Source organism: Rhinopithecus bieti, unplaced genomic scaffold, assembly GCF_001698545.2.
Source record: "Rhinopithecus bieti isolate Rb0 unplaced genomic scaffold, ASM169854v2 scaffold_1306, whole genome shotgun sequence".
NCBI classification, from domain to species: Eukaryota; Metazoa; Chordata; class Mammalia; order Primates; family Cercopithecidae; genus Rhinopithecus; species Rhinopithecus bieti.
In genome coordinates this window covers 77,524-100,473 of record NW_016803658.1, presented here as the reverse complement: position 1 = coordinate 100,473, position 22,950 = coordinate 77,524, and the positions used below count along the sequence as shown (strand labels likewise).

General features: G+C 42.9%; 1 protein-coding gene across 1 annotated transcript in view; it reads right to left on the bottom strand.

Moving 5' to 3' along the window:
• The window catches only part of TTC6 (tetratricopeptide repeat domain 6), a 225,026-nt gene extending 208,255 nt beyond the window's left edge, over positions 1-16,771 (bottom strand). The window contains 3 exon segments of the mRNA XM_017895392.1: positions 8,848-8,996; positions 15,697-15,835; positions 16,583-16,771. Coding sequence (XP_017750881.1) covers positions 8,848-8,996; positions 15,697-15,835; positions 16,583-16,771 — 477 coding nt within the window.
• Between the last annotated feature and the right edge of the window lie 6,179 nt (positions 16,772-22,950).

Sequence of the window (22,950 nt, the reverse complement as noted above, 5' to 3'; positions counted from 1 at the left end):
TTATAATATATATTTTATATATATCCCCCAATAATTTCTTTATATCAAAATGGTCCCATCAAAAACATAATTGACTTTAGCCTGGGCAACAGATGTAAAACAATGTTTTTACTATAATGGTAAAATTTCATTTGTAATATTTTTAAAGTAAGTATCTGGCCATCAACCTAACAAAACATGTACTGAAACTACATGATTAAAATTTTAAATTTTACTGAAGGATATTGAAGAAAGATTCAAGTAAATAGGAAGTTAATGTTCCTTGATGGAATGACCAAATATTTTAATTATATCAGGCCTTCCCAAAATACTGTATTGGTTTCATGCCAATGCAAAACTCTGAAAATCATATTTTGAACTTTGAAAGGTAATTCTGAATTCATTTGAAATAATAAACAGGCTGGATTAGACAAAAAAAAGAAAGGAAAACAGAAATGAGGCAGCACTTCTTGCTCAATGAAGAGCAACCAGATAAATAAAAGGTTTACAGACACAAGAATTAGAATTGGAAAATTCCTGCTAAAATCAATAGCTACACTGAGAAAGTGAGAAAAAGGACGAAATATAGTAGTTATATTATAAAGGCAGCATTAAATTGATTATAAAATAATTTTTCAATAAATTGTACTGAGACTACTACACAGCTATTTGGTGCAATTTTTTGGTGTATTTCATGACAGGTACCCAAATAAATCCATATGGACTTAAAACTTAAATGTGGAAAATATATTTTTATTTTACTTTGCATTTTTATCACGTATCTACATTTCTTAGTTGGACTCATATCAATTCATGAAATAATTATCTTTACAATTGTAATTATTCACTTATCATGATGTTTGATAGTATGAAGAAAATCTCCTGTTTATCCTCCAAACATAGTCTTATTGCTTTTAATTGAAGACCCCGCTACATGAAGAGCTCATCATATCTGGGAATCAATAGGCTTTCTTTCTTTACCTAGCTCCACCACTGACTAGACCTTGGACAATTCAATTCTATCCATACGAAGGGTTCATATTAAATAGTGAAAATTATCTGTTGCCAGTTTTCCAGACCATAGGATATGAACAATAGAAATTATTTCTAAAGCCCTTAAGAAAGTTTCCCTACTTTAAAAAATGCTCGCACCCCCTCCCCCAGCATTTTGGCTGTTATTGTTTGCACAGGTGGCAATATGTTCATATCAACACTATCTGCATTTCTTCCTGCAAAAGGTTGAAAGGTAGTAACTGGAACAGAGCACAGACCAGAAGTACATTAGTACCTGATGAGAATCTGACTTGACTCTCCCACTCACACTTCCCTTTTATTTCTTAGTTCCTGCTTTCTCACTTCTCCCAGGCCTTTTGTTTGCTATTGAAGTTTAACAACTGTTCATTGTTTAACACTTCTTAGTACATTCCCATGAGTTCTTAACAGGAAAGTTGCTCTTTCTATCTAAAATTAAACCAACAGGAAATAGAACTTCTAAATTCAACAGGAACTTCTATTGTGCATTCAAGATGAGTGGTATACCAGTGCTTCATGGGCCAGTCCATCAAAGCTAAGTGCCTTTATTCCCCTACCCACTCCTACAACACAAAATACATAAAATGACTTTTAAACATTCATTCTTGTGAGAAAATAGCATGTTCTCTTTTTCAAAGGAGCAATTTACTAAGAGAGACTAGTTCTAGCTTGGAGATACCAAGGGAAAAAATAATGTAGTTGTCTCTGAAGGAGAAAGTATTCATCTACATGAAGTGTCAAATAGGCAGCTCACAAACCAGGCTGATTATATTTACCCTACCCTTTAAAATGGGACAGAATGTTCTTAAAAATCTGTCTATGCCTTTTCCTTTCTCTTCTTCCAGGAGGTTCAAGGCCTGAGCAGTGAAGTAGTCAGAAGGGTCAAGAGCCAGCCTTTTCTTCTCTCTCACAAGGCCAGGTCAGCCATCAGAAGAAAGTTCTCCAGCCAAAAATGGCTACAGACTCAGGCAGGGCTGCCCACTTGAATTCTCTAGACCATTGCAGGTTGCTCTCTTGTTCTTGCAGTTGTGTCTATTTCTCCTATTGGAACAGAAAATCCAAAACTTTGCTCTAGACTATAACTAAAGTCAAAATAAATGGAGCAGATTACCATATGACTTGGTTCCAAGCTACACAAACCCACCTCACAAAGGGAAAGCAGTCTGCATATGTTAGGCCTAACTCAACAGAGGATTACATTAGGAATGGGCCCAGAAAGTAATATGGATTACCTGACCTTGACCTCTTCCTATATGTAGTCAGGGGACCACACTGAGAAGGATAACCTATTAAGAACAAGATTTGGGTTTTCCTAGGTCCATAATCAAATATCATCTCAATTGACATACTTCCTAAACTTCAGGCCAATGTCAATTTCCAATGCACAGTACTAAAGTTCCAAAAGAAACTTCTTAGCCCAAGGACAATCTACCTCATTTAGTGAAATCTTCAGCCTTGCAAGGAAAACAAAAATATTCTGAAAACAATACTTGCTTTTGAAATATCAGTGGGAGAAATGAGATCTGTTTGTGCCCTCATTGTCATTTACAAGAAAAGCCTCAAAAGAAATATATAAACATATTAATTTTGCTAAAAGAATGGGAAAACTGATTTATTTCTATTTTCTGCACTTTCTATACTTGTTTTGCTGCCTTTAATCCTGTTAATATCAATAATAGTAAAAACCACTTACATGTGCTCATTTAAAAGGATATAGAAAATAGAAAAAATGCTATTTTCAGGCTCAGAAGAGATTTCTCTCTAAGCTATTCAAAAGCTCACAGAAATTTCAATAACTATAAAACCTCAGCCCTTTATAACAGTCACCTAGAATATGCCTATATCCCTTGTGAATGTATATTTACATTCAAAAATACATACATATATAAATACATAACAGCTAATGAAACAACAAAATACTACCCTGCTTTTTTCTTCTCCCCATTTTCTATCTTCCCTTCTTGGACTCCCTTTAATTGCTTAAAAAGCTAAAATTTAAAAACAAAATGTGGCCAGGTACAGTGGCTCATCTTGTAATCCCAGCTCTTTGGGAGGCCAAGAAGGGAGAATCACTTGAGCCCAGGAGTTCAAGACCAGAGAAGGCAACATAGGGAGACCCCATCTCTACAAAAAATAGAAGATTAACCAGGCATGGTGGCACATGCCTCTGGTCCCAGCTAGACAGGAGGCTGAGGTAGAAGGATTGCTTGAGCCCAGGAGGTCAAAGCTGCAGTGAGCCATCATTGTGCCACTGCACTCCAGCCTGGGTGACAAAGACTGTCTTAAATAAAAATTTGTAAAGAGTAAATAAAAATAAAACAATGTGTATGTGTGTGTTTAATGGTCATCGTACTTCTGTCATGTTAAAACGTTGCCTGCTCTCAGTTTCAAAAGCAATTTGTTGAAGAGCCATAGATTCATCTTTCTTTTTTTTTTTTTTTTTTTTTTTTTTCTGAGATGGAGTATCACTCTGTCGCCCAGGCTGGAGTGCAGTGTTGAGATGGAGTATCACTCTGTGGCCCAGGCTGGAGTGCAGTGGCGTGATCTCGGCTCACTACAAGCTCTGCCTCCTGGGTTCACGCCACTCTCCTATCTCAGCCTCCTGAGTATCTGGGACTACAGGGAGCCGCCACCATGCCTGGCTAATTCACAGATGCATCTTTACAGACTAATTCCTCACAACAACATATAAAGTCTGGACAAAATTTTTTTTATTGACCTAAGAATTCTTCAGAGTAAATAAAACAGGAAGATCGTGGAGGAAAGTCAACATTTGTGTAAACTGGCCTGGAGAGAAGTTTCTGGTTTATTGTGGTTTTTCTTCAAACACAGTCCATAACTGCAGAATGGCATAGTGCAAGTGTCAAAAACATTGATAGGAAGCCCTTCATTATTCTAGCCATAAGAATCAGGGAAAGGAGCCCAGACAACAAACATCACTGAGAACTGAGAGAGAAATTCTGGAGGGAATAGACCCAGAGAAGATAATCCCCAAATTCTTCTAAACCCCACATATCTCCAACTGACCTTTGATTCATATATATGCAAGACAAACTCAAAGTAGCACGGCAAAGGCTTAAAGAGCTGAACTGAACCACCAACTACAGAGTAAGACAGGTCTTACAGTGAGTTTAACTGACTGGTGAAATACCTGCTAAATGGGAAACAACAACATTCTTCAGAAAGGATATGACAGAACCTAGATTCTACATGACAAAACATGCACAATGTCTAGGATATAGTCCAAAAATACTTGGCATGAAAAGACTTGGGAAAATTGACTCATTCTCAGAGGTAAAGATGATAAACAGATCCCAGTCCAGAAATGACTCAGGTGTTGAGATTATTAGAAAAGGACTTAAATTAAAGCAACTCTCATAACTATGCCCAATCAAGTAAAGGAAAATATGCTAGAGATTAATAAAAAGAAAAAGAAAATTGAACAGATCCCATTCCAGAAATGACTCAGATGTTGAGATTATTAGAAAAGGACATTAAAGCAACCATTATAACTATGCTCAATGAAGTAAAGGAAAATATGCTAGAGATTAATAAAAAGAAAATCTTGGCAGAGAAATTAAAAAAATAAAAACAGAAATTTTATACCTGAAAATATATTTTCAAAAAAAATTGATTAGGAAAATGGAGATATCAGAGAAAAGAGTAACTGAGTTTAAAGATAAATGCACAGAAATTATCCATTATAAGAAAAGAGAAAAAAGAAAGCCTGAGATACCTGTAAGGATAATACCAAAAAGCACTAACATTCAGATAATTAGTATCCCAAGGAAAAAGGAGAATGATTGCTCCACTGCACTCTAGCATCCTGAGTGACAAAGAGAGAATCTGTCTCAAAAAATAAAAAATAATTATGTTTGAGAACTTCCTAAATTTGAAGAAAGACAAATTTATAAATTCAAGAAGCTCAGTGAAACTCAATCAGAATAAATGTAAAGGAAATCATATGTAAGGCGATAAAAAACAAATTCAAAGATAAAATTCAAAAGCAGACAGAGAGAAACAACACATTATTGACAGGAAAACAATAATTCAAAGACCATGGACTTCTCATCAGACACCCCTAAGAACACAAGACAGGGAAACAGGATTTGTAACATGCTAAAAGATTTTTTTTAACTATCAACCTAGAGTAGGTGCAGTGGCTCATGCCTGTAATCCCAGCACTTTGGGAGGCCCAGGCAGGCAGATCTCTTGAGGTCAGGAGTTTGAGACAAGCCTGGCCAACATGGTGAAACTCCATCTCTACTAAAAATACAAATATTAGCTGGGCATGGTGCTGGGCACCTGTAATCCCAGTTGCTTGGGAGGCTGAAGCAAGAACACTTCTTGAACCCAGGAGGCAAAGGCTGTAGTGAGCCAAAATTGTGCCACTGTACTCCAGCCTGGGCAACACAGCAAGACTCTGTCTCAATAAATAAATAAATAAATTGATTAATTTAAACTGTCAACCAAGTATTCTATATCTAGCATGCATATTCTTTTTTAAAAGGTAAACAAAATAAAGACATATTCAGATAAAACAAAAAATCTAAGAGAATTACTCTTAGATTTACTCTTAGAATTACCAGCCAATAGAAATTACAAGACATGCTAAAGAATGGTCTTCAGGCAGAAGAGAAATGATACCAGAAGGAAATTTAAATCTTTAAAAATGAATGAAGATGACAAATGTCAAATGTCTGAGTAAGTACATGAAGTTACTTTTTTTCTCTTAAGTTTAAAATAATATATAAAAAGTATAATATTGTGTTGTGGAATGTTTATGTAAGTAGGTGCAGTACATACGACAAGAACCAAAAAGACAAGACTGGGATAGGCGTGGGCAAAAGAACTATATGGTTGTACAGTTTCTGCATTTTATGTGAACTAGTTCAATATTAACTCTAAGTAGACTTTGAAATGTTAAGGATGGGTATTGTAATTACTAGAGAAACCATTTTTAAAGTAATGCAAAAAAGTGCAACTAAAAAGCCAACAGGTAAGTAAATTGAAAACAAAAGATATTATTAAATCATAGAATATATTTTAGACTGAATAATAATGAAAACATAACATATCAGAATGTGTGGGGTGTAGCTGAAGCAGTGTTTAGAAGGAAACTTATACCCTAAATGATGAAATCAAAAAGAAGAAAGGTCTAAAATCAATAACCTAAACTTCCACATTAAGAATCTAGGAAAAGAAGAATAACGTATACTCAAAGTAATGGAAAGAAATAATAAATATAAGGATATAAATCAATCACATGGAAAACAAAAAAAGAATTGAGAAAATTAACTAAGTCAAGAGTTGGTTCTTTTAAAATTTCAACAAAATTTAAAAACCCATCTGACTAGACTGTTTAAGAGAACAAAAATCACCAATATCAGGAATGAGAGGATTTCACTACAGAACCTAAAGATACTAAAGGACAATTTTTAAAATGTGGTAAACAACACTACACCAACAACATCTAACAATTTAGACGAAATGGGCAATTGAAAATTACAACTTAACAAAATTAACACAAGAAACAGGAAATCTGAATAGCTCTGTATTTTTAAAAAATTTTATCTGTTATCAAAAAATCTTACCACAAGGACCATTCCAGCCCTGGATGGTTCTCTCAAATATTCAAGAAAGAAATAACACCCATCTTACATACATTTATTTCAGCAAATAGAGGAGGAAGGAAAATTTATTTTATGATACCTACATAACCATAATACTAAACCTGACAAAGGCTTTTTTAAAAGAAAGAACATTACATACTAATATTCCTTATGAGCATACATGCAAAAATCATTAACAAAATATTAACAAATCAAATCCAAAATATATTTTGAAAAGGATAATACATTTTGACCAAATAGATTTATCCAAGGGTTGAAAAATTGATTTAAGTATCTTGATTTATTATATTTATTTGAAAATCAATATAATTCACTATATTAACAGAGTACATGAAAACAATATGATTATTTTGGTAGTGAAAAAAATATTTGAAATAATTCAACAACCATTCAGGATAAAAATAAATTAGTAGCTTTAGGCAAACTATGAATCATAGGGAATGTCCTCAATCTAATTAAGAAAATCTACAAAAACTTTACAGCAACATTATATTTATGCTTTCCTCCTAAAGTTGGAAACAAGGAAAAAATGTCTTACTCTTTTCATACATATCCAACATTATACTGAAGGTCTTAGCCATTGCAATATGGCAAGATAAAGAAATAAAAGTAATAAAGATTGAAAAGGAAAAGGTTAAAGTGTCCCTATTTGCAGATAACATAATTTTTAGGGTAAAAATCCTGAGGAATCTACAAAAATCTATATGGACTAATGAGTGAAAATATAAAGGTTGCACAATACACAGTTAGCAACATACAAAATCAGTTCCATGTTTATATAGTAGCAGCAAACAACTGGAAAATATTTTTTAAATTCCACTTACACTAGTGCCTCCAGAAAACATAACATATAGGAATTAATGTAACAAAAAATGCCCAAAATCTCTACACTGAAAATTACAAAACATTATTTACAGAAATTAAAGATCTACATAAATGAAGACATACCAGGTCCATAGATTGGAAAACTCAATATTCTTAAAATCACAATTCTCCCAAATAGATCTATAGAGTCAATGCAATCCCAATAAAAAATACAGCAGGGTTTTAAATAGAAATTACAAGCCAAATCTAAAATGTATACATAAATTCAAATGACTTAAAATCACCAATGTGATTTTTAAAAAGAAAAGGCTGGAGGACTTGCACTATCCAATTTCAAAACCTACTACAGTAAGCTACAGTAATCAAGGAAAAGGTCATGGCAAATCATTATGCCAAGTAAGGAAGCCAGACACAAATGGGCATATACTGTATGCTTTCTTGCATATAAAATTCTAATAAATCCAACCTATTCTATAGTGTCACACAGCAGATATGTGACTGGTTGCAGGGTGTGAGCTAAAAGCAGGGATGAAGAGCAAAGAGGGCAGAAGAATGAAAAGGTTCAGTTATATTGATTGCAGGAAATGTTTCAAAGGTGCATGCATCTGTCAAAACTCGTACCTTGTACATTGTACAACTGTTCATTTGTGCAGTTTACTGAATATAAATTATGCCTCTATAAAGTTGTAGATAAGAAAAAAGCAATTTGTTCAACTTTGAGATTTGCATGTTAAAAAAAAAAAAAACGATTGATCTCCTTTATATTTCTGCAACAGTAGTTTGCAATGGTTCCATTGTGGATCTGTGGACTTCAATGCCAGCAATCCTGGCATTAAGCCCATCGTGTCTCACCGTCCATCAAGGAGTTAGAGCCAAACTCAGGAAACTGCTCTCTATTCTGAAACTACACACATTGACCCTAGTGGGAGCAGTCACCTAATGGTGGTTAAGGTTTACTCAAAACAAGCTGCCCTATAAAGGGACAGAAGAGGTCAGGGAGATGGAAATTAAAGTACCTCCACTGTGACCTTTCACCTCCCGACGTCTCTTTGAATCCCCCTCTTTCTCCTTCCTAGCCTCTTTTTCTCCTGTCCCCACAGCCCGGTCTGGCGTCGTGCACCTACCTCTCCCTTCCACCAGGTTCCCAATCCTCCCAGCTCCTCTTCATCCCGTGCGCATTCTCCCACGAAAGGCAGCCCAAACTTTTCCAGCCCCAGTGCCCCAGCCCCTTCTACCCTGATTTCTGCCGGGGTGAACCTGCCACAACGGATTAGCGACGCGGAACAGAGGGGACAACCGCTCCGCCCAAACAACGCACCTCTCCTTCTCAAAGCGCCCGCACGAAGTCACCGCGCCCCAGGCCGCGTCCTCCTCTCACCCGGCCTCGATGGCGCCTCAGCTCCCATTCAGGTGGCGGTGAGATTGGCCCCGCCGCTCGGCCAGTGTCCAACAGGCCCTTCCGGTGCCGAGGGGCCGGGAGGGCTCGACTGGCTCCACAGAAGAAAGGACGCGTTCCGTCGCCCAGCAACTAGCCGCGCGCCCTCCCCTGCCCCGCCTCTCCCGCGCCTCAGCCCTGTAGGAGCCCACAGCACCGTGGCGCCCACCTCAAGTACACTCGCCTTGCGGGAGTCGCTCCAGGGCAGCCTCGGACTTGGACCCCAAACCCAGGCCTCACTTCTCCGGGCGCTAAAAGACACTGCTCCGGAAGAGCGTCCTGGACTGAAGCCGCCTGGATTGGCAACTTTTGCGGAACCTAACCAACTGCTTACTTAACACTCTTGCTCTTTCTACGTTTTAAAGAATAATACTGGACCCCGAGACTTAAACCGTCAGCTTTGGGGAGCAACACAGATGAATGTCTCACAAACATAATGTTGAGCGAAGAAGCCGGACACCGAGGGGTACATACTGTATGATTTCATCACACAAAGTTCAAAAACTGTGGTGCTTATGAACGTAGGCTCAGCTGGTATATTACAAATAAACAGAAGAAAGTAATAACCATAGAAGTCCAGAGAGTAGCCATCTTGGGAGTGGGACGGTGATGGTGAGTGGGCAGGCAGTACCAGGGCAGTCGGGATGCTAGCAACATTCTACTTTTTAACCTTGGTGATGGCTTCTCAGATTTTCTCTTTGTGATAAACCATTGTTTTCTATTGTGTTCATTTTCTTGTGTAATATCTCACCATTTTTTAAAAGCTCAAAAGAAAAGAAAACCAATTAGATAATATCGTGTAGATGAATGTGCTTTGCTCAGTACACTTAGCAGGCCCGCACATGTGCATTTTCTATTCCGCTATACCAACCCCTTCTCTCCAAATTCAGGCAACTAAAAAATTATGTGGGAGAATGGCAGATAAAATGTACTGGAGTTTGTTGTCATGAATAGTCAAAATAAGAAATAAACGTTCTAGAGATCCTCCATAAGATCTGTGCTGGAAGAGGGCAACGTGTTTCCCAGAAGTCCAAGATAAAAGTCTTGTGCTGCACAGTTCCCTAGAGAGGGCCCTCTGAACAGCCTTGCTTTGGAGACTGATGCATCCTCAGGCCTCCAGAAGGAAGCTCCTGCTCTAGAGACAGACAAAGCCAGGGTGGGACATACAGCTTTACCATGTGGGCCAGTTGCTTTTCCTCTCTGGGTTTCTGCATGTTCGTCTGTAAAACGGAGATCATAATCCAACTTCTAAGGTCTGTTATTTCACTCCCTAACACAATGTGTTCAAAAATGGTTGCTGAATGCTCTCAAGATGAGAAGCATTTTACAGAAGAAGATCTGCCAACCCTGCGATTTTACTGCATTTACATCACATCTCACTGCCCTGTGTGCACTCTGTATGGGCAGCCCCTTCAGGCCACGAGTAAATTACTTTTCCCTGCTAATCAAAATAGTAAGCAAGCAGCCAAAGTGCTTGTGAAGTGACTAGTTGTTCATGGTACCATCGCGAAAAGTGCACAAAAATAATATACATGCCATGTTCCTAAACTGAAAAACTATTCAAATTAATATAACCCTGAAACATGTCTATCATATAGTCAGGAAACAATTTAAATGACAAATAAATATTGTTCATTAATACTTTATGTAATCAAAAAACAGTAACTAAGGACACAGGTATCCATATCATAGGATAATACAATCCATGAGCTAGGTAGTATTACCATCTTCATTGTACAGATAAGAGATTGTACAGGTGAATTAAAGAATTCCCTAGCTAGTAATCCTGTGGTAGGAATCTCTGTTCTAGGTCTAGTTGATTGATTGATTGATTGATTAATCAAGACACAGTCTCACTCTGTCACCCAGGCTGGTGGGCAGTGGAGCAAACACGGCTCACTGCCGCCTTCCCAGTCTCAAGCCATCCTCCTGCCTCAGTCTCCCAAGTAGCTGGAACTACAGGAGTGTACCAGGATGCCCAGCTAATTTTATATATGTTAGAGACAGGGGTCTCTACGCTGCCCAGACTTGAGTTTTTGGGCTCAAGGAATCCTCTCACCTCTGCCTCCCAAAGTGCCTGGTGTTACAGGCTCGAGCCACTGTGTCTGGCAGATCTAGTTTCATTTTAAAAAGGTGAGAGTGGGAGACAGAAGGAGTGGGAGGAGGAGGAGTTAGTTATTGAGTTAAAGGTATTTCAAACTTGTTGATGTTGTAATGACTTCATATGGAAATGTTAATACTTCTAGTACTATCGTAAAGAGAGGGCAATTAGACTCAAAAGAGCAGCGTAAAATCATTCAACAGTCATTGAAACACTATGATTTCCTCTAGCTTTTGCCACTTTCCCACCACCACCTACCAGTCCTCTTGCCACCCAGCTTTGAAACCCCCTGTAGTTCACTACAACATGAGTGAAAGTATGGCCAGTGTGACTTTCCAGCTCCCACACCTTTGATGTATCACCACAGAACAAAGTCCAAACACAGTTCTCCAAAGAGAATTTGAGTCTCCTCACAATTAGGGCCCACCTAAAGGTTTATATACTTGGGAAATAAATATTAAAATCATGTCTTTACTTCATATTGTGCACAAAATAAGTTCCAACTGGATGAAAGATTTTGATTTTGTGTAGATAAGGCTGGTAAGCACTGGTGGCTCACATCTGTAATTCCAGCACTTTGGAAGGCCAAGGCCAGTAGAATCACCTGAGACCAGGAGTTCAAGACCAGCCTGTGCAACATGGTGAAACCCTGTCTCACCTGGCAAAAAAATTAGCCAGGTATGGTGGTGTGAACCTGTAGTCTCATTTACTTGGGAGGCTGGGGTAGGAGGATTGCTTAGGCCCAGGAAGTCGAGGCTGCAGTGGGCCACGATCTTATCACTCAACTCCAGTCTCGGTGCCACAGCAAGATCCTGTCTCAAACAACAACAACAACAACAAAAACTTGTAAGCACTAAACCATAAAAGGCAGAAACTATAAATGAAAATATCAATTTTTGAAACACCTGCATTATGCATTAAAAAATAAAATTAAAATGCAAATAAAACCTGGTAAAATTTTACTACACTTATAGCAGACATGGGACTAGTATTCTGTGGATGCGAAGTAGACACTCCAAATTTTCAATTGGCTAATGAAGGTGTGAATGGCAGTTCCCAAAAGAAGAAATATTATGGCCAATAGAAATATAAGAATATTCAACTCGACTAATCTCATAAATACAAATTAAAACAATGTTTTGCAGTTTTCATCAATCAAATTACAAAGTTAGTAATAGAGTGTGTGCATGGGAGTAAGGAAACAGGATTACTCACAGATTTTTGAGGGCATCCTGCTAGATGTCATATAGCAAAATGTCTCAAAACGCTTAAATATACCATTCTGAGCAACATAACAAGACTCTACTTCTACAAGAAAATTTTAATAATTAGCAGGGCATTGTGGCACACACCTGTAGTCCTAGCTACTTTGGGGCTGAGGTAGGAGGATTGTTGGAGCCCAGGAGTCCAAGGCTGCAGTGAGCTATGATTGCATCACTGCACTCCAGTCTGGGAAACAGAGCAGGACCCTGTCTCAAAAAAAGAAAAAGAAAAAAAAAAAGACTAAATACTTGCATGTATTTTAACCCAGAAATTCCACTTTTATGAACTTTTCCTACATAGAAGTATGCAAAATTTTCAAATAATAATATTGGAACATTGTTTTAATCTTTGGAAGGCAGAATCTTGTCTTCAGTTTAGTATCCTTAGTATCTAGCACAATGTTGGCACGTAGAATTCTCATTGATGGTCACACCTAAATAATGTCACTGGTTTAGCACTAGTCAAGACTGAGTTGTTGCCAGACACAGACCTGAAAAGGACTGAGCTCTAGACTTAATGTTCTAGAGATGAGGAGCCAAAGATGCTGAGGCCTTGGGGAACACACAAGGACATTTCCCATGAGCTCCTGGGTCACTGGACCTAGTTTAGTGTCTGCTTCTATTAACACAACTCACCAGTAGCAAAAGTCTCAGTCCTTGATTTATAGCAAAGCTAAGTTCACTGAAGGCCAAAAACACTTGATACTATCAATATTTTATTTTAGCATCAGTTACTTTAACGATATGTCAAATGCAAATCAGCAAATTAAAATGGCAAATGTAATGCAAATAAACTCAGAGTATGCTTTCCTGCTAGACCCATAGGCAACCTTTCCTGTAGAAACCAGCCACCACAGAAATCCTGGAGCCTTCATGGCTGTACTCCAAGATGGTGACAGGGAAGGAGTAGAGCCTTTTGATGAGTTACAGGATGAGGATGAACTGGAAAGAAATGAAGACACCATACCTCACTTCCACGAATCCTTGTTCCTCTCCTCATCAGTCAAGGCCCCAAGGAAAACAGATGGTACACTCGAAAGAGTTTTCCTGGAGGAAAAAATTTGAAGGTGGGATTAAAGGGAATTAACAAGAGAAAATTAGTCACTCAAGGTCTAGCAATATTAGGAAGGTATTAATACTTTTGATCTGAAGGGGCAAGGGGGGAAAAGGAGGTAGGTGTTAACAGAGACTGGTGAGAGCTGAAGCTGTGGAAGATGAGCTGCTGATGGGACTGTAGAGACAGAGACGGGAAGTAAAGGTCAAAACCACTGTGAGGCAGGGAGAAAGCAGGAGGCCTAAGTACTCCTACACTCTACCCTCCTGCCCTTCAGTCCTGCACCATTGTCCTCCATTGGTCAAACCCATTTGTAAGTCCAAAGGCAATGAAGACTAAGTAATGTGGTCCATAGAGAACTAGGCAAAGGGGGGAGCTGGAGAGTGTAATAGAGAATAACCAGCCGAGTCCCCTACCAAAAGTTGCCTGTACTGCCATTGATCCACAGAAATGAACATATTGAGACAGCTTCCATTGCCTTAGGGTCTTCTCTGGCATTGATTACCTCCAGCCTTCTTCAAGCACCTACTCACCCTACCTTCCCCATGGTAACCTAATTAACATCTGCCAGGCTTCCCTCCAGATCCCAAACTCCAACGGGGTTCTAACATCTAAGCTTATGGAGTTCAGGAATGGACCCCCGGGAAGTCAGCTACCACTCTTCTTTGGAGCACCTTGGAAGTCTGTCACTGGGGCATGACCTCGGGATTCTTAAGGCAGGATAAAAATAGCAAGCACTGAGCAGAAAGAAGAAAAAAAAAAACTGTGAATAAAACTATCCATTTGAAAAAGAAAAGATACAAATAACAGTAATGAGCCTGGTCCAAAGCAGGTGTACTTGGCCAGGAATTAAGGATTTATTTTTCTTGGAGGTAGTGGCTGATGTTTAGCATTCCATTTACACGTTACACCTCCAAAGGGCTTTGCTTAGATGTTCTCCAGCTATGGCAATACACTAGAGATTTTGCTGAGTTTTAGGTCAGAGCCATTCCTTTTCTGAAGGTAGATATGTAAGACTGTTGTATGTGCTTTGTAGCCTAAACATTGAACTTAGAGAACCAATGCCTGGTTTATGCTTAGAAAAACTAACAGCTCTCCCAAGTAAGCTGTAAAAACAGAAGCTGCATTTAGCCAGAGATCAGTGCCTGAGACTTCTGTGTATGATCCCACTTCCCCATACTCACTCACCCACATACCAATCCAAGAAAATTAATAAGCTTTGAAGATGTGTTGTTTTCTGTTTTCAGTGAAGGAAATATTTTATTTTATTCACCTGGATTCTGATTACCGAGTGAAGCAGAATTCAGAAACTTACTGAAGCTGGTATGCAGGACTTTCTTAGCCCATCCAAACTGTCTAAAATTTGCGGGACGTTTCTCATGAAAGAGTCCTGGATCCACAACTGAACTGCAGCCCTTCCAAATTTCGTCAGTAGGAGGGTTTAATCAATTTCTGGTCTTCACTTGAGCAGACATACCTATATCTGAGCAGACAAATCACTGAAACCCCTCTGTGATTTGGTCTTTTCACAGACTATATTGTCTGTCTTAATTAAACTTTAGCATCCCACTAAGCTTTCTTGCACATGCGAGGTAACATTTAAGTCTTTAATATTTGAAGCATACACCATAAGCCCAGCATGCTCGCTTCATTTCAGATGGACTTCAAATCCCAGGAAGAAAGTTTTAGGGAATTTAAATCAAATAATTTTTGAAGATAGCAACTAAAGCTTCCTTCATGTAATGACATCTTGAGTTTTTAGGATTTTAGAAAATGTCTAAGTATACTTCTCTAAATGAGTTATAAGTGGTCCTAACTGTCCATGAGAAGGGCAGAGGAGGAAGGAGAAAGTGTCTAAGTGAAATCAAGAGTCTTGCTTTCTTATCTCATTCTCCCCAAGTTCAGGTGCTGAGGATGGATTGGCCTCTCAGAAGCCCAGACTTCATTTTCTTCCTCTTCCTCATCTCCCCTCTCCTTCCTGGGTGCCTCCTAGATCCAAACCACAACCTGTGTTTGCCTGAGGTACACACAGCCAGGGTGATGATCAGGGTCTCTGAGAGAGGCATGCCCAGACACCCAATGCCTATAAGTCCAGCTAGTAAATTCAGGCGGGCTCCGATGATACTCTCGGGAGCCCAGGAAAGGCACAGGCAGACTCTTGGGGAGGCATCTTCCCTCTCTCGCCTAGGGGGAGGAAAGGTCAATGTGTTCTGCTACCCCAGTTGGGTTCAGCAGGACCTAAAGGGTAGGAGGTTCAAGACCTCTCATCTCCTCTCCCCTTGAACCACCTTTCCCCAGCAGGTCCTTCATGTGAGCTTGATGCTGTCTCTGGATCTCCTTCAGATGGTGCTTTTCCTTTGTCATCCATCACTGACTGGGTGAAGAGTGGCTCCGCCAGTCAAGGAAATTAGGAAATTCCCGGCAGGGTCCTGGTGGACACTGAGACTCCGCCCCCTGGCAGTCCAGTTCCCATGGGAGAGCTCCCTCCTCCTCCTGGACTGTAGCTTGGAGGAACTGCGACAATGCAGAGAAGGAATGGTGACAACATGCAAAAGATCTAGAAGGCGAAGCACAGGAGGCACACCTGGTCAGCAGCACCTGCCACTACATGTCCCAGCATCCAGCACCACCCAGGCTCCCAGAATTCTGTGAAGGCTCTTTTTGTTACCACTTATTGCATACTCAATCTACACTCAACTGGTATGAGGTGGGTACTCCCATGCCCGTTTTACAGTTGGGAAAACTGAGGCTCAGGGAGAACTAGTCCCCTGCAGTATCTGGATTGGAATCCAGGTCTGATTCCAAGCCAGAATTGCATTGAACATGTCCAACTGCATTGTCGATTGCAAGGAATATGCCCCAATGGAGTTTGTCTAATGAGAAAAAGTCTCAGAGATTGTCAACCTCAGACACGAGTAGCCTGAGCCTGCCAGCCCTAGGGAGAGGAGTGTGCAGAGTGCTGAGCTTTTGCCTCCCTGAGGAGGCTTTGCCTGGGCTTGGAAATTGGGAGGACAGGTTGGTCTCTCTCTTCTGCTGCTGCTGTCTTTGGAGACGACAGGCAGTGAAAAAGAGGAAAGCTTTTGCCCTAAATTTACCATAAAAGAGACCACAAACCTGGATATTCAGCAAAAAGGAAGGAAATGTTTGCGGTATCAATTATCCCAGAGCCTTCCTCCCCTCCGGGAAAGTCGCTTCACCACTTCTGGAGCTGAGCCACCCACGACCACAACCACCATAGCGGTTTCCTTCTTAGGTTCACACAGGTTCCTCATTTCTCTGGGTGAGGTCTTCAGGGCTGACTCTCATGTCAGCCACTACTCCAGACTTTGTTCCTACAACTGACGATTGCCAGAACCCGGCATCGGGTCCAAGCTCCTCACTTGGGAAAAGAGGAAACAGCGGCATAGAGGGCCTGGCTGTGTTCCCTAGCATATTAGAAGTCTGCACCATTGCGGCCAATGTCAGAACCATGCTGCCCCACCCTAATCCTAACGCCCGGTCCGCATCTCCACACAGCTTCTGTAGTCTTCACTTCCTCTCTCTCTGTCATCTCTTGGGATGGTGGTTTATTCCCACCCAGCACCTGCAGGAATTTGTGAAGCTCCTGCTCCAGTGTAAACTGACCTTTAACCCCAGCACTGGGCTTTATTTATTGAAACCACTTTTCTTGGCGGGGGTGTAGGGGGAGGGTCATGAGGAGGTCAGTGGAGACCAGCAATTCACAATGGAAGGTATTTTGGCGGGAGGAGGCCAGTGGCGCGAGAAGAGTGGGATCCACGCTACCAACTGCATCCTCGAAAGCATTTGAAAGAAAACAAATCTAAACCAGATCTGCTAAAACTCGAAACCTGAGTCTCTAAGGTGGGTGAGGCTTGATCCAAGTTCCGACCACCTCTCCCCGACCGCGGTGACTGAGGTCTGGGTAAGGTGTAGCTTGGAGAAGAGGACCTGAAAGCAGGAAGTTTGGGGTGCAGATCCTCCGCCGCATCGGAGCCAGGGCTGAACCCCACATCCGCCCGGTGGGAGAGTGGGGGTGGGAGGAACATCGAGGACACCAGATGCGGCCGGAGGACGGCACAGCCTTGTGGATTCTCGAGTGATAGCAGCCCAGAAGAGGAGGTAGGCATGTTTACTCTTGTAACGTCTCCCCCAACTCCTGCATTTTATTTCGTGGCAATTAAAATTTAAGGATGAAAAAATGACAGAAGGGGTCTCCAGTTATTACATTTCCACAACACTGCAGGTTCTGAGATTGGTGATCCTTTAAGGAAATCGTTACATTACACATGGAAAGTGTGTAGAATAAAATACTTTGTATCTTATGTAGAATAAAACACTCTATATCTTATGATACAAGACAGAGAGGCAATTAAGGTCAATGCCTGGTAGTTTCAAGTGCGCTGTCTCCGCCGCGGCCAGCTAAGAGGCAGGCACCGAGGAATATCACCTCTGCGACGCTCGGTGCGAAAACCCGCCCCGCAGGCGCGCAGAGCCCCAGGCGCCCCCCACAGCAGGGGCCAGAACGAACATTCAGCGCGCTCTAAGCCGTTCGCGCAGGCTCGGACTAATAAAGAGCTCTAGTGCAAGGCTTTTTCCTTCTCACAACGTGGGCTCGGCTTTATTTGTTTGCCAATTTAAACATATTATTTAAACACCGATGTTTCCTTTCCAGCTCCTAGTGAAAAGTGTTGCCTGACGGAAAATTCATGGGGTTCTTCAACTTTTAGTCAATATCTGCTATTGACAGGTGTGGCTGTTGCATTTTCACAGCGAGGAAAAGTGCAATATTTGACTTTGGGTCACACATTGACTGTCCTATATGTGCAAAGCGAGCAACTGATTCCGCCCATGTCCAGGTGCCCAGGAAAGGGAGCATTTATTTGTTATGCCACCCGATAATACTGGTTAAAATCAGGCGTGGTTGACAGGGGAAGAGCCAGACCCAACGGGTTTGGAAGCTCAATGTTCTCAGATGTCTGAGACCCTCTCCGCTGTGCCAGAGCATCTTTCCCATCCAATTCTTCACTCAGTCCATCGGCCCATTCATTCCACAAAATCTTTGTTCTCCTAGTGCACCTGAATCAAGTCCCTCAGATCCTCTCACTTGGGGACTTTGGATGTGGTGGATATAGTGTCTAGACTCATGAATTCTTCCCTGACTGAAGCTAACCTGGCCAATCTCAGGGATGGGCTAGTCAGTTGACTGACTCAACAAATCTTTATTGAAAGTCTACTATGCTACAGGCTTTGCTCTGGCAGCAGGAACCACAGCAGTGCCTGCCCTCAAGGAGCTACTAGACCAGTAAGGGAGAGAAAAAATGAAAAAGAAACAAATAGAATTTGCTGTCAGTGTGTGATAAAAACATGGCAAGGCATCCAGAGCAAGGTGTGAACCTTAGGAGGGCAGAGCTCAGTTGTTTGTGAAAGGCTGAAACGTTTTAACTGGGACTCCAGGAGGTTGCTCTGGACTTCCACCACAGGTAGTGTCCAGTGGTGGCTGCTGCATTTGTTTAGTTTGATCCATGATTCTGGTAGGCATCCAAAATTACAACATTCAGAAAGTAATCAGAGTTCCTGAAAATCTTGCTAGTAACCCAGCAAAAGCAAATGCTGCCAAGGAGGCTGCTTCATAGTGCTTAGTTTAGAAGTAAACTCACTGCAAGGTAAGCTAAGCAGTAGTTTTGCTCTGTGGTCCACAGAACAAGAAAAATCAAAACACTTCACGCAAATGCACAACTCTTAAAACAAAACTTTCCTCTGATGTTAGCTCTTGGAATAGCTGCTGGAAGTCCCAGAAACAGCCACCCAACAGTGCTCTCCAATCGAATTTTAATTTTAAGTATTGAAGGTAACCTCCCTCTAGGCATGCCAGTAAATTAGTCAAACAGTCCAAAGCATAAATTTCAAAATATGGGGGGAAATCAGAAAACTGATACAATGAAAAATTACCGGCAGAATATATTTTTATTTTCTTTCTAAGTGTAGGATATGACATATGATTGTTATTAAAGCATCTGTTAAATAGTGCTATGTAAATTTGAGGGTAATCACACATGAATAGCCAAAGCTCAACCACCAGGGACAACTGAGAGACTGTGGGAAAGCTCCTGGGTGTGTGTGGGGAGGGGCGCGAGTGGATTAGCGGGGGCTGGCTGGCCTAGGATGGAGAAGCTAAACACTGGTCGACCCTTCAGGAAGGATTTAGATTTAAGTTACAGCTTTAAGGCAGGAGATGAAATAGTTGACTTTTCCAAGCTCCTCAGCTTCCATCACTGCTCTCCATTCACGCGGGCTTCTGCTGATGGAGAGGAATGGAGGTCCTGACCTACCCTCGCCCAGGTTTCCAGTCTCCCAGATATTGCACACAGGAGCAGCAGGTGGGGAAACGCCAGGATCTCCAAGCACCCTGCCAAGTCTGTAGCACCCAGTAGGACCTCAGCTGCTCAGGTCCTTTCCGCCCTAAAGGATACCTAAGAGGTGTCAGGTTTCCCTCTAATTTTCCAACTCTTTGTGTGAAGCGTGCATTGCCAGTCCCTCCCCTAGGACCCTAGTCCTAGAGTTTTTAAAGTAGAGCCGGAAAGCCTGAGGATCCTTTCAGCAGCACAGAGCAGACACCACGCTCCCCAGGAGGGGCTGGATGAGGAGGTACTGGCTGGGGCTGAGCACGTCCTCCAACAAGCGCTGACCGGTGTGAACAAAACAGTCAGTAACTCGGGGGCCACAGAGATCGGGAGATGAGCGCTGTCGCGGGGACCCAGGCCTTGGAGGGGACGCCGTATCGGTTCCGGGGCCTCGAGGGAGGTTGGCTCCCCGTTTCCACGAGGCCCCAGGGGGCACTTCTTCCTTCCAACGCTGTCGATTGCCCAGCAGGGGAAATTGCCCTTCTCAATCTTTCTCATTTGAATACATGAAAATGCGAGTTGATTTTGGCAAGGCCACGCTCTGTCACGGCCAGAGGGACGGTTTTGTCGCCCGCGGGCGAGGCCGGGTGGGGAGCAGCTCCGGCTCCGACATCCGGCTGCGGGTGAGCTAGGTCCGCGCCCCGGGCAGCTCAGAAACCCGGCGGCGCTCAGGCAGCAGTAGGGGAAAAGACAAACCCAGTAGCTGTTTTCGTTTGCTTCAATAAAATAAGGGAAAGCCCTGGTTATGTTTATGCGTTGCTTTTACACACAAAGACACACAGACACAAGCACATGCACACACAGCCAGGGTTGAGGCCGGTTACAGGATAGGACTCTGTACAGAACCGCCTGCAAAGGCCCGTCAAGTGGTCCCAGGGCCCCTACCTACTACAGAGTTGTGAATTAATCCCTTAAAGATTTAATGATGGAACGAAGGGAGAGAGGAAGGAAGGTATAAGGAAGAAAAATAAAAGGAAGGCAGCGAAGGAAAGGAGTTCGAACCCTGGCCCCGCCCATGCTTCTCTCTCGCGGGGGACAGCCATCTCGCCGCTCCCTGGCCCCTTCCCCAGCTCGGCGCACACATCCAACTGCGAAGGCCAGGCACACGCAGGTGTGACCCCTTGTGTCCAGCATCCCAGGCCTTCCTCACTTCTAAGCTAAGCCGGGTCCCAGTTGGGGTCGGCTTTGAACCGCGTTAACGACCACAGGTCTTAGTTTCATTGGATCCGATTCTCCCCTGCAGAAGGAGGACTTAAGCTTCTTATCTGGGTGAGGGGTGGGGGCCCGCGGGGGAACTCGGACCTCTCCACACCAAGCATGGCTGGGCTGCTGCGGCCGCTACCTGACAACAACGCCGTCCAGGGAAGGGTAGGCAAGGAAAGGGGACAGGGAAGGACAGCCACAGAGGGAAGCCCTGGATAGACTCGAGTGGGCACCGCAGAGCCCCACCGGCCCGGGCCCTGCTCTCTGCCCACCCTGCCGTCCTGCTAAATGGGAAGGACCCCGTCGCTGCGAGAGGCCGCCGGCTGGGCCCGAGGCCCGAGCCCGCGGCCTTTCCTTCCACCTTTCGCCGTCGTCGCCCTCTGCTTCTCCCTGTCTGGAGAATATCTAAGGAAGGGGGTCCCAGCCAGATCTTGCTGGGAAGTGTAAGCTGAGGCAGCCCAGCGTGGTCGAAGGACCGAGTGCAGCCCAGGTACTGCGGGACTGCCTCGGGAGCTGGCCCCACGGGTGTAGCAGGCGCAGCTTCCGGGAAGGGCGGAGCCGCTTCCTCCGCTGGCGGCCACCTGGAGTACCCGCGCACCCTACCGTCCACACTGCCGCGGCTCCCTCCACTTGAGGAGCCCGCCCTCCCCGCGACCTGGACCGCCCCGGGCTGTCGCAGACCTGTCCTTACACAGGCAAGCTTAACCCGAGACACCCCAGGAGCCACCATGTGCCTGCCCTCGTGGGTACCCTGCCCCAAGTCCACCCGTCCTCCCCAGAGCTGAAGACAGACCTGGTTTCCTCCAACAAGCAGCGCAATCCTTGCAAAGCACAGTTTGCAATAGCGTAGGTGCCTATTTGGGAAAAGAGGTTGGAAAAGAGCAGGCTGCAGTCGCTGGACCTGGCTACCGACTGGCCAGCAACTCCCAGACAGCAGCATGAAAGTATGTACGTACGTATGTATGTATGTATGTATGTATGTATGTATGTATGTATGCATTTCCAAGTCAAAGACCTAACACGACCCTGCTGATTCGCTTTTAAACCTCGGGGAAAGTGACTGGCTGGCATCTGGGTACACTAGAACCTCACCTCCTAAATGTGTTAGGTACCTTGCAATGTGGCCACTGAGATGGAGAGAGGCTGAGAGCTGGACGAACTGCCATCTCTCCTTCCATCTTGGCCTTGGCTCTAAGAACCTAACTTCCTGGCTGTGGGATGCATCCGGAGTCCAGTATCGCCTGGCGGTGCTCCCTGGAGGCGCCTGCGGGAAAATTCAGCTTTCCCTCTCCACGACAGGAGGCGCTGTGTTTGTGGAAATCCCCCCCTGCCGCGAGCCGCGAACCTGGGATCCCTGAGCTGGATCAAGGCTCCGAAGCTGTCAGAGTCCATTCTGCATCACCGGTCTTGGGCTTTGAAGAAGCCTAGAAGAAATTCTGCTTTGGCCATCATGCTATGAAAAGTGGATTTTTTTTTTCCTAAGACAACTTTTTTTTGTTTTTGTTTTGAAAATATGAGACTTAGTAGGTTTGGGAAGCGGGCTAAAAGAATATTTAATATTGTAATTGATCCCCCAATTAAGGTGACAGTGTTTTTCCCCTGCTTAAAGCACCAGCTTTTTTGTGCACTATAAAAGCTATTACTATCTATAAATTGTTACTCTCGGTAGAAAATACCCTAGTCTTGCTCGGTGTTATTGGAGAGCCAAGAGTGTGTTGGAGAATCACCTCCAGAAGGAACAAGGAAGCTCATTAGCACTGAAAGTCCCCCGGATCAGGCCGAGGAAGCTGAGCATCCGTGTACTTTACAAATGGAACTAAAGTCAGCTACTGATGGGAACTTTGCACAAAAGAATTAGTTTCTGACACACAATTCACAGATACATTTACACAAACTGATGGGACAACTTGCAGTCACAGGAGCAGGCTGCATTAGGGAGGGTTCCTGCCCTCCTGAGGTCCAGGTGGATTTAATTTCATTCATTCCTTTCCTTATGTGACGTTTCTATCCCCCACCCTTTTTGTA